General features: G+C 40.5%; 1 protein-coding gene across 2 annotated transcripts in view; it reads left to right on the forward strand.

Moving 5' to 3' along the window:
* LOC123726888 (CD276 antigen) overlaps positions 1 to 13007 on the forward strand; it is a 45954-nt gene that overhangs the window by 18257 nt on the left and 14690 nt on the right. The window contains exons 3-4 of one of the 2 annotated variants that reach the window (XM_045695058.1): positions 2573 to 2851; positions 11971 to 12236. In XM_045695058.1, coding sequence (XP_045551014.1) covers positions 2573 to 2851; positions 11971 to 12056 — 365 coding nt within the window. In that variant the 3' untranslated portion in view covers positions 12057 to 12236. Of the gene's footprint in view, positions 1 to 2572; positions 2852 to 11970; positions 12237 to 13007 lie in introns of those variants that run through there. The other variant, XM_045695059.1, reaches the window with a different exon arrangement.

The raw sequence follows: 13007 nt of genomic DNA on the forward strand, positions 1-13007 counted from the left end.
CTGGCCCTTTTTTGCTTCAACTCATTTCCTGTTTTAGTGGTATTACTACACAGGACTAGATCCCGTAAAGAAGTGTGAATATTAGTCGGGGAAAATACCAAGTCATCTCTGTGGCTGTGAAAATACATTCTTTAGATTACCTGGAAAGATGACGGTGTTTGAAAAAATAATATACGATAGCCTCGTCCTGACTAAGAATAACAAGTTCCGGATAAAACATTCACGTCATTTTGGTCTGGAATTTTCCCCAACTCACTGGCTACAAACGGCACCATATTGCTTATCCAGTCTACTACTTTATACCAGGGTCCACTGAGCTACATTACCGAGCTACATATCCCCTTCAACCTCTCTTTATCCGTTTATTTTCTTTAACTCTCTCTGTCTCTCTCTCTCTGTCTCTCTCTGTCTCTCTCTCTGTCTCTCTCCCTGTCTCTCTCTCTCTCTCTCTCTCTCTCTCTATCCAATGGTTGCTTTGTCCCACTTGTTTCCCCCTTCATGTAATGCCTGTCTGTTCTCTCTATTCCACTCCCATTGGCTTTTGTCTTCCATCTGTCGCACAGTGACCACTCACACACGCACACACGGTCACTGTGGTGGTTAATATCTTTACTATCAAATGAGGAGAGACAAACGTATCATACAAGTCAGAGTTATACTTAAACTAAATCTTTATTCACTTATTAACCTCTATGGGCTAGGTGGGACGCTTGCGTCCCACCTACTCAACAGCCAGTGTAATCCCGTGGCGCGTTATTCAAATTCCTCAAAAATGCAAAAACTTCAATTTTTCAAACATATGACTATTTTACACAATTTTAAAGACAAGACTATCGTTAATCTAACCACACTGTCCGATTTCAAAAAGGCTTTACAACGAAAGCAAAACATTATGTAAAAAAGCTGGTTTTTGATATAAATTTGAACTTGATTGAACAAAACATGCATGCATTGTATAACATAATGTCCTAGGGTTGTCATATGATGAAGATCATCAAAGATTAGTGCTGCATTTAGCTGTGGTTTTGTTTTTTGTGACATTATATGCTAGCTAGAAAAATGGGTGTCTGATTATTTCTGGCTGGGTACTCTGCTGACATAATCTAATGTTTTGCTTTCGCTGTAAAGCCTTTTGAAATCGGACAGTGTGGTTAGATTAACGAGAGTCTTGTCTTTAAAATGCTGTAAAATAGTCATATGTTTCAAAAATGGAAGTTTTCGGATTTTAGAGGACTTTGTATTTCGCGCCACACCCATCATTGGATATTGGAGCAGGTGTTCCGCTAACGGAACGTCTAGATGTAAGAGGTTAACAACTTTTTTCCTCAACTTGTTTTTCGATTACTTTCTAGCTACTGTAACTTACAGAGTAGCTAGCTAGTTAGTCAGCTTTGGAGCCATGGATTGTGCACCTTTCATTGTTTAGCTACCTAGCTTGCTGGTGGATGTTTTCTTTTTGAAACCAGGTACAGAGGAAAGAAACATTCATCTCCACAAATGCTGTTTAGATTATTAAACAGTACATACTGAATGAAGACTTTCAGGAACCTCATGGGCACTCTTAACTTTTTCACATTCCAGGCCCTTAACCCTCCCTCTCTCCCTCTCTCTCTCTCTCTCGCTCTCCTCTCTTCTCCTCTCTCTCTCACTATACTTTTCTTGTCCTGCCCTGGAAAGTCCCAAAGAGGTATGGCCTAAACAATGAAAAAGCCTTTCTGGATGTTTTATTGTTTTATAGAAGCAGCCTTCATGGATATTACATTTGGAATAAGTAGCCTTTGTGGATATTGCCTTCTATATATTCTTCTATATCTTTGTATTTGACTGAAGAGATTATGTGGTATCAGTGATTACTGTGGGATATTTGAAAGAAGAAGTCAACACATTTATTGAGAATTCGATGGGTCAATAGGGTTAGACTGGCCCATGGAGTTGGGGACTGACAGATGAATGGTTGCTTTGTACCCCTGTTTCCTTCATGTAATGCATGTCTGTTCTCTCTATTCCATCCATCCCTCTCTCTCTCTCTCTCTCTGCACAGAGCCTCACCTCACCGGGGACTGACAGATGAATGGTTACTTTGTTCACCTGTTTCCCCATTCATGTAATGCCTGTCTGTTCACTCTATTCCATCCCTCTCTCCATCTCTCTCTCTCTCTCTCTCTCTATCCCACTCCACTCTCTCTCTCTCTCTCTCTCTATCCCACTCCTCTCTCTCTATCTCTCTCTCTCTCTCTCTCTCTCTCTCTCTCTCTCTCTCTCTCTCTCTCTCTCTCTCTCTCTCTCTCTCTCTCTCTCTCTCTCTCTCTCTCTCTCTCTCTCTCTCTCTCTCTCTCTCTCTATCCCACTCCACTCTCTCTATCTCTCTCTCTCTATCCCACTCTCTCTCTCTCTCTCTCTATCCCACTCCACTCTCTCTCTCTCTATCCCACTCCACTCTCTCTCTCTCTCTATCCTACTCCACTCTCTCTCTCTCTCTCTCTCTATCCCACTCCACTCTCTCTCTATCTATCTCTCTCTCTCTCTATCCCACTCCACACTCTCTCTCTCTATCCCACTCCTCTCTCTCTAGCATTCTACACAGAGCCACACCTCACAGTCCAGGCCCAGCACTCTTACATGACCTTCCTCTATGAGACTGATGGTTACCCAGAACCAGAGGTCCGCTGGTTGGACCCGCATGGCCATAACCTCACGCATAACATCTCAGTGACCCAGTCGTCCAGGGCCCCGGGCCTGCTCCTCTCCCTCCGTACCCAGCTCGTGATGCAGGCTGGTGGGGCAGTCAACTTCACCTTCTCCCTGAGGAACCAGGTCCTGGAGCAGGTCATGGAGAGGTCCCTGAGCTATGGTGAGCTGATGTCCGCTGAATAGTTTGATTGAATACCTCGTTAATGATAATAGTAATACTCTTTTAAGTTACATTTTAAAAAAGCGTTTCAAAACAGATGAAAAAAAGCAAACATAAGATAAACAGTTGATTTTGAAAGCGGATGAATAACAACAGGACAAGAAAACAATATTGAGACTGGGAAAAGCTCTGGTGGACATTCCTGCAGTCAGCATGCCCAAATTGCATGCCGCTGCAAAAGTTGAAACATCTGTGGCATTCGGATTTGTGACAAAACTGCACATTCAAGCCTTTTGGTGTCCCCAGCACAAGGTGCAATTGTGTGTTAGGTTCTTATTTTTCAGAATAAATCACTCACGGACACTGGAGAAGCTTTAACCAAGTTTAATATTATATTTAAAATCCCCAAAAGGTTCTGTACAGCTGTAAACAGACAGCAAAAGATTTCAGACTTCACAGTTTATATGCATCCTACTTAAGACACTCCCCTTTCTCTCCAATCCTTACATTTGTTTTATTTCACCTTTATATAACCAGGTAGGCTAGTTGAGAACAAGTTCTCATTTACAACTGCGACCTGGCCAAGATAAAGCGAAGCAGTTCGACACATACAACAACACAGAGTTACACATGGAGTAAAACAAACATACAGTCAATAGTACAGTAGAAAAATAAGTCTATATACAATGTGAGCAAATGAGGTGAGATAAGGGAGGTAAAGGCAAAAAAAGGCCATGGTGGCGAAGTAAATACAATATAGCAATTAAAACACTGGAATGGTAGATTTCACAGTAGATGAGTGTGCAAAGTAGAAATACTGGGGTGCAAAGGAGCAAAATAAATAAATAAATACAGTAGGGGAAGAGGTAGTTGTTTGGGCTAAATTATAGATGGGCTATGTACAGGTGCAGTGAACTGTGAGCTGCTCTGACAGCTGGTGCTTAAAGCTAGTGAGGGAGATAAGTGTTTCCAGTTTCAGAGATTTTTGTAGTTCGTTCCAGTCATTGGCAGCAGAGACCTGGAAGGAGAGGCGGCCAAAGGAGGAATTGGCTTTGGGGGTGACAAGTGAGATATACCTGCTGGAGCGCGTGCTACGGGTGGGTGCAGCTATGGTGATCAGCGAGCTGAGATAAGGATTTATGGCTCTACAGGAAGCGAATTAAAAGGGTAACAGGATTCCAAACATTTATTACTCTCTGTCCTCACCTCCTGACCTCAAACCCTCTTTCATCTAATACACAGATGTTTATCAGTCTCCCCTGTATCAACACATCGCTCTCCTCTCCTCCATCAAACACACTCGAAAGCCTTCTTCTTTCTTCTGAGAAGCATTAACTTCTAACATAACCCCCAGTCTCTTTCATTTCCAATCATTCATTAAGTACCTCAATGATCAAATTTTAGCCGAACATGTGTTCTGTCTTGATATGCCACACCTGTTAGGTGGATTGATTATCTTGGCAAAGGAGAAATGCACACTAACAGGGATGTAAACAAATTTGTGCACAAAATTAGAGAAAAATAAGCTTATTGTGGCTATGGAAAATGTATGGGATGTTTTATTTGAGCTCATGAAACATGACACCAACACTTTACATGTTGTGTTTTCATTCAGCATACAGCTGTGCCTGTGGAGTCATGTTTCCTAGGACACTGTTCAAACAATAACAAAGAAGACCACATCTTTTTATTGGTAAAAATGGCTACGGGATGGGGATGTAGCTATAGATACAAAGACTGGCCATTCACGAGATCAAAAATATAGTTGTAACCATGTCTTGAATACAGTATTTGTTTACAATTATATATGTTTTACCAACATTGGAGTAAAGCAAGCTTACAGTGCCTTGAAAAAGTATTTTCTGTAGTTGTTGATCAGTCTCTCACGTCGCTGTGGAGGAATTCTGACCCACTCTTGCACGCAGAACTCCTTTAACTCAGCGACATTTGTGTGTTTTCAAGCATGAACTGCTCGTTTCAAGTCCTTCCATGACATCTCAATTGGGGGGCAATTATTTTTTCACGGCACTGTATATGTTGGGTTCTGATGAGATAATACTTTTGAACTAAGCTCACGAGGTATTTACAGTGCCTTCAGAAAGTATTCCCACCCCTTTACTTTTTCCACGTTTTGTTGTGTTACAAATTGGGGATTAAAATTAATTTAATTGAACAATTTTGTCAACGATCTACGCAAAATACTCTGTGATTTGAAAGTGGTAGAAAAATCTGAACTTTTGTAAAAAAAAAAAAATATATATATATATATATTTATATATATATATAAATAATAATATAAATAATATATAATATATAATATATTATATAATATATATATATATATAAATATATCTGTAACACTAATGTCTTGATTAGATACATATTCACCCCTGAGTCAATACATGTTAGAATCACCGTTGGCAGTGATTACAGCTGTGCGTCTTTCTGGGTTAGTCTCTAAGAAGCTTTGCAAACCTGGATTGTACAAGATTTGCACATTATTCTTTAAAAAAATTCTTCAAGCTCTGTCAAGTTGGTTGTTGACCATTGCTAGTCAGCCATTTTGAAGTCTTGTCATAGATTTTCAAGACGATTTAAGTCAGACCTGTAACTAGGCCTCTCAGGAACATTCAATGTCGTCTTAGTAAGCAACTTTACTTTATACAGTATTTGGCGTACTGTCGCGCCCTGATCTGTTTCACCTGTCCTTGTGCTTGTCTCCACCCCTTCCAGGTGTCGCCCATCTTCCCCACTTATCTTCTGGGTATTTATACCTGTTTTCTGTCTGTTCGTCTTGTTTGTTCAAGTCAACCAGTTTTTGTCTCTGCTCCTGTTTTTTCTCCGATTCTTTTTTTTTCTTCTCATCCTCCTGGTTTTTGACCCTTGACTGTCCTGATCCTGTACCCACCCACCTGACCACTCTGCCTGAGCCTGCCTGCCATCCTGTACCTTTGCTCCACTTCTGGATTACCAACCTCTGCCCCTGTTACTTCACACAGTCTGCACTTGGGTCTTACTGATAGAATTCCTGATAGAACCAGGTTTTCCTCTAGGATTTAGCCTTTGTTTAGCTCTATTCCGTTTTTTTATCATTAACCTCTATGGGCTAGGCGGGACGAATTCGTCCCACCTACGTAACAGCCACTTGAAGCCTGTGGCGCGATTTTAAAAACCTTAAAAATCCTATTACTTCAATTTCTCAAACATATGACTATTTTACAGCTATTTAAAGACAAGACTCTCGTTAATCTAACCACACTGTCCGATTTCAAAAAGGCTTTACAACGAAAGCAAAACATTAGATTATGTCAGCAGGGTACCAAGCCAGAAATAATCAGACACCCATTTTTCAAGCTAGCATATAATGTCACAAAAACCCAGAAGACAGCTAAATGCAGCACTAACCTTTGATGATCTTCATCAGATGACAACCCTAGGACATTATGTTATACAATACATGCATGTTTTGTTCAATCAAGTTCATATTTATATCAAAAACCAGCTTTTTACATTAGCATGTGACGTTCAGAACTAGCATACCCCCCGCAAACTTCCGGGGAATTCGCTAACATTTTACTAAATTACTCACGATAAACGTTCACAAAAAGCATAACAATTATTTTAAGAATTATAGATACAGAACTCCTCTATGCACTCGATGAAAGCACATTTTGCAATATTCTAAGTACATAGCCCAGGCATCACGGGCTAGCTATTTAGACACCCGGCAAGTTTAGCACTCACCAATATCAGCTTTACTATTATAAAAGTTTGATTACCTTTTGTTGTCTTTGTCAGAATGCACTCTCAGGACTGCTACTTCAATAACAAATGTTGGTTTGGTCCAAAATAATCCATCGTTATATCCGAATAGCGGCGTTTTGTTCGTGCGTCCCAGACACTATCTGAAATGGTAAATCAGGGTCGTGCGCATGGTGCAATTCGTGACAAAAAAAATCTAAATATTCCACTACCGTACTTCGAAGCATGTCAACCGCTGTTTAAAATCCATTTTTATGCAATTTTTCTCGTAAAAAAGCGATAATATTCCGACCGGGAATGTCCATTTAGCTAAACAGAGGAAAGTAAACAAAGCTTTCGGTCGACGCGGGCACGAGCCTGAGTCTCACAGTACTGTAACCAGCCACTACCCAAACGCGCTACTTTTTTTCAGCCAGAGCCTGCAAAGCCACGATTCCGCTTTTTGCCGCCTTCTGAGACCCTATGGCAGCCGTAGGAAGTGTCACGGGACAGCTAAGATCCTCACTCTTCAATAAACAGAGACAAGAAGAACGACACCTTGTCAGACAGGCCACTTCCTGCCTGAAACCTTGTCAGGTTTTTGCCTGCCAAATGAGTTCTGTTATACTCACAGACACCATTCAAACAGTTTTAGAAACTTTAGGGTGTTTTCCATCCATATGTAATAAGTATATGCATATTCTAGTTACTGGGTAGGAGTGGTAACCAGATTAAATCGGGTACGTTTTTTATCCGGCGGTGTAAATACTGCCCCCTAGCCCTAACAGGTTAACTCACTAGTCCTTGGTGATGACAAGCATACCCATAACATGATGCAGCCACCACCATGCTTGAAAATATGAAGTGGTACTCAGTGATGTGTTGTGTTCGCCCCAAACATAATGCATTGTATTCAGGACATACATTTAATTTCTTAGCACATTTTTCTGCAGTTTTACTTCAGTGCATTATTGCAAACAGGATGCATGTTTTAGAATATTTTAATGTACAGGCGTCCTTCTTTTCACTGTGTCAATTAGGTTAGTATTGTGGCATAACTACAATGTTGTTGATCCATCCTCAGTTTTCTCCTGTCACAGCTGTTCTGTTATAGTACCAATACTTACCTATATTACTTACCTTGAATTTGGCTCCCTCTAGTGTTGATCGGGAGTATTTTCCTTTAGCGAGAAAATGACCCGTCATTTGACCTGTTAGGAGAAAGTTGTTCATTGTTGCCTCATGTAGAGCTCAGAGTGCTCTGTTTTAGTTGTCTGCTTACAAACTTCATCCATCCTTTGTTGAATGCCTTGGGAAGCTTTGTCAGTGGGTATTTTCATTCCTTTTGCGTATATCTTTTGTTTCAGCATTATTTGTGGAATTTGGATGTGTATGTTTACTTTCTGGAATAGATGGACAGCACTAGCTTAATTCCTACAGTATGTTAGCCTAGCTTTTCCTAATTGTCAGTGTGAGCAAAATATCAGGTTACGTTCATATCTAGTTTGTATTTCAGGACAGATTACATTGTCTTATGCAGACTTTGTTTTTGTTTAACCTCTCTGGTTTCATTGGGACGCTAGTGTCCCACCTCGACAACAGCCAGTGAAATTGCAGGGCGCCAAATTCAAACAACAGAAATCCCATAATTAAAATTCCTCAAACATACAAGTATTATACACTATTTTAAAGATAAAACTTCTTGTTAATCCAACCACAGTGTCCGATTTCAAAAAGGCTTTACGGCGAAAGCACACCATGCGATTATGTTAGGACAGCTCCTAGCCACAAAAAAACCATACAGACATTTCACAGCCCAGGAGAGGACTCACAAAAGTCAGAAATAGCGATTAAATGAATCACTAACCTTTGATGATCTTCATCTGGTGGCACTCCCAGGACTCCATGTTACACAATAAATGTTTGTTTTGTTCGATAATGTCCCTCTTTATGTCCAAAAACCTCAATTTTGTTGGTGCGTTTAGTTCAGTAATCCAAAGGCACAAAGCGCTCTCAACACCCAGACAAAAAGTTTAAAAAAGTATAATAAAAGTTAGTAGAAACATGTCAAACGATGTTTAAAATCAATCCTCAGGTTGTTTTTAGTCATAATAATCAATAATATTTCACCCGGACAAAAGCTTCGTCAATAGAAAAGGAGAAACAAGAAAGGCGTGCTCCCGATCGCGCGCTGGCTTCATGTCTGGAAATTTCCACTGTCCACTCATTGAAAGTGGTGTTTCTTCCTCATTTTTCAGAGTAAAAGCCTGAAACAATGCCTAAAGACTGGCCACATGTAGAAGAAGCCATAGAGATCGTGAACTGGGTCCTAAGTCTTTGCATGGTGGATAGGCTTTCAATGGAAAAACAGCCTTTCAAAATAATAGTACTTCCTGGATGGATTTTCCTCAGGTTTTCACCTGCCATATCAGTTCTGTTATACTCACAGACATTCTTTTAACAGTTTTGGAAACTTTAGAGTGTTTTCTATCCAAATCTACCAATTATATGCATATCCTAGCTTCTGGGCCTGAGTAGCAGGCAGTTTAATTTAGGCACGCTTTTCATCCAAAATTCCGAATGCTGCCCGCTACCCTAGTGAAGTTAAGTTTCACGCTGTTTCAACTCAATACATCTTGGGAACATGGATATAATGCTTTGAGGGTTGTGTCGTGGAAAATTGTCTTAAGAACATAATACTCTTACAAGAACTTGTGAATTCAATATAGAGTTTAATACAGAGTAGCAAAGCCGAGCCCTTCCATGGAAGGACTCTACCACACACGTAACAGAGCCAAGCCCCTCCATGAAAAAGCCTAAATTCTCATATTACAGAGTCCTATCTTTATATGATTCTGTCTTTGCATAACGTATAGAGTCCCCTCCCTCTATATGAAAATAGCTTCCCTTGACCGTTCTTTACCATTATCTCTCCATATGAGTTGTTGCTTGTTAACGCCCACATCCGACAGCTGTATAGATTATAATGCTAGCAGGGCCTCCTCATGTGGTTTCTCTGTACTTCTTTGTCTGGCTATCTTGAGTTTTTGGACCCTTTCTGCATAACTCAAGTCTGGTTGTCAGGTCGCTATGCCTCCCACCGTGGCCTGTTGCTCTATCAGAACCAGATGTCTTCTTCTCCCTCTGTAGCCAAAATATTGATGTTCTTTCCACCTCAGCACATCTTCTTATCTCCCACAGTTGTTGATGTGAAAGGGGTTTATCTTGCTGTCAAAATAAGCACAGTAACGCACACAGAGGAGAGTATAGTGAAATGACAGCTCTCAGACACTGTTGCTTGAAATTGCCAGACACAAACACTATACGATACATTTATTAAAATAAGAATGAGTGTGAGTTTTTGTCCCAACAATGGCTCGTGGGAAGTGACAAAGAGCTATTATAGGACCAGGGCACAAATAATAATATAATAATAAACAATAATTTTGCTCTTTATTTAGCCATCTTACATATAAAATATTATTTGTTCATAAAAAATTGTGAATAACTCACCACAGGTTAATGAGAAGGGTGTGCTTGAAAGGATACACATAACTCTGCAATGTTGGGTTGTATTGGAGAGAGTCTCAGACTTAAATCATTTTCCACACACAGTCTGTGCCTGTATTTAGTTGTCATGCTAGAGAGGGCCGAGGATCCACTCTCACATAGGTAAGTGGTTGCAAAGGGCATCAGCGTCTTAACAGCGCGATTTGCCAAGGCAAGAAACTCAGAGCGCAGCCCTATCCACAAATCTGGCAGTGGCTTCTGATTCAATTCAATTTTCACAGAACCGCTTGTTGCAATTTCTATGAGGCTCTCTTGTTCAGATATCGGTAAGTGGACTGGAGGCAGGGCATGAAAGGGATAATGAATCCAGTTGTTTGTGTCATCCGTTTTGGGAAAGTACCTGCGTAATTGCGCACCCACCTCACTCAGGTGCTTTGCTATTGAGTTCATTTGCACACAAAAACAGAAAAGACAGAAAAGAGCTCCAACTTCTTAATCATAGCCTCAATTTTGTCCCGCACATTGAATATAGTTGCAGAGAGTCCCTGTAATCATAGATTCAGATCATTCAGGCGAGAAAAAACATCACCCAGATAGGCCAGTCGTGTGAGAAACTCGTCATCATGCAAGCGGTCAGACAAGTGAAAATTATGGTCAATAAAGAACTTTAAGCTCATCTCTCAATTTAAAAAAAAAAAAACGTGTCAATTCTTTGCCCCTTGATAACCAGAGCACTTCTGTATGTGGTAAAAAGTGTTACATGGTCGCTGCCAATATCATTGCATAATGCAGAAAATACACAAGAGTTTTGGGGTCTTGCTTTAACAAAGTTAACCATTTTCACTGTAGTGTCCAAAACATCTTTCAAGCTGTCAGGCATTCCCTTGGTAGCAAGAGCCTCTCGGCGGATGCTGCAGTGGACCCAAGTGGCATCGGGAGCAACTGCTTGCATGCGCGTTACCACTCCACTGTGTCTCCCTGTCATGGCTTTTGTGCCATCAGTACAGATACCAACACATCTTGAACACCAAAGTCCATTTGATGTCACAAAGCTGTCCAGTACTTAAAAAATATCCTCTCCTGTTGTCCTGGTTTCCAGTGGTTTGCAGAAGAGGATGTCTTCCTTAACTGACCCCCCATAAACGTAACGGACATATACCAGGAGCTGTGCCAGGCCCGCCACGTCTGTTGACTCATCCAGCTGTAACGCATATAATTCACTGGCTTGTATGCAAACCAGTAATTGTTTCAAAACAGCTCCTGCCACGTCACTGATGCGTCGTGAAACAGTGTTGTTTGATGAAGGCATTTTCTATATAGTTTTTTGGGCTTTTTCCCCGAGCCATATCCGCGGCAGCAGGAAGAATTAAGTCCTCCACAATAGTATGGGGCTTGCCTGTCCTAGCCACTCGGTAGCTCACCATATAAGACGCTTCTAGCCCCTTCTTATTAATGGTATCTGTTGCTTTTATACATGTCTTACTACTCAAGTTGTCTTTATTCTCACTCAAAAAACTAATTTTTTTAATTGTCATGTTTCGTTTCTAAATGTCTGCGCAAGAGTGAAGGTTTCCGCGAGAGAGTAACGGTTAATGTGATTGGTGTTCATTGTTATTAATTATGATGTTAATTATTTGACTAGGATACCTGTATTTGACATTGTGTTGTCATTTCGCTGAACACTAGATGGTTTAATTTTATTTTTGGCCGTGAAACGAAGCTACTCAGGCGAGAGAAAAATACTTGCCCAAATGTATAGCCCCCGTTAGAAAATATAAATGTACTGTTTGAAAATGTGAAGATTATTATTTTTTTATTACATTTTTATTTTATTTTTATGAATCACATTTGTATTTGGCCCCCGACAGCTGTACCCCATACCCCAGTTTGGGAATACCTGCCTTGGAGTGATGAATCATACTCCACCATCTGGCAGACCGACGGAAAAATCTAGGTTTGGCAGATGCCAGGACAACACTACCAGCACCAATGCATAGTGGCAACTGTAAAGAACAGAAATCTTTGTTTCTGTTTTAATTATTTCCCGAGGCTCCTCTTTCTAATAATAGGTTTGTGGTTGAGAGAAAATACACTGGCATGTATGTTCCAATGGAAGGGCGTTTTTGGTTTCTGTGCTGTAAACACTACTCAGTCCAAATTAAAGGCTTTGCTAATTGCATGTTTGTCAGCTGGAGTAAATATTTGTTAGACAGCTTGACTCAATGTCACACTCTACACAATCTACATTTAGAAAGTTTGCATAGAAAATAGATGTGGCAATTGCCTGCTAGGGTGTTTCCATTTAACCATCTTCTGTGGATAAAAACAGCTGGCCGTAAAGACACACACAAACAAGTAACAAACTGTAGTGACCCTATGTTTATAAACGAGGTTATCAATATAACGAGGATATTTGCCACTTCAGCATGATTTTGTCACACAGTCGATGCCACTCAAGGGTACGGACCAGAAGGTTGAGGGTTTGCCGACCACCTGCGTATGGAACATTTCTGGGATCTTTTATTTCAATGATGACTTTAAAACAGTTACAGAGTTGAATGGCTGTTATACTGTCCTCCGTATGAGTTACTGTGCATATTTTGACAGCATGATAAACGCCTTCACATCAACAACCCTCAAAGCATGATCTCCATGTTCCCTAAGATTTATTGAGTTGAAACAGCGTGAAACTGAAACACAAAGACAATAATGTCTGCATCAGACGATGCAATCTGTCCTAAAATACATACTAGATATGAACGTAACCTGATATTTTGCTCACACTGACAACTAGCAAAAGCTAGCCTAACAGACTATAGCAATTAAGCTAGTGCGCCTCTTTGTCACAAGGCAGACTTTTGTAGCAGCATAATGCAGGTTGATTGGGAGCATTCCAGAATCTTTC

Source organism: Salmo salar, chromosome ssa14, assembly GCF_905237065.1.
Source record: "Salmo salar chromosome ssa14, Ssal_v3.1, whole genome shotgun sequence".
In the NCBI taxonomy this organism is placed as follows: domain Eukaryota; kingdom Metazoa; phylum Chordata; class Actinopteri; order Salmoniformes; family Salmonidae; genus Salmo; species Salmo salar.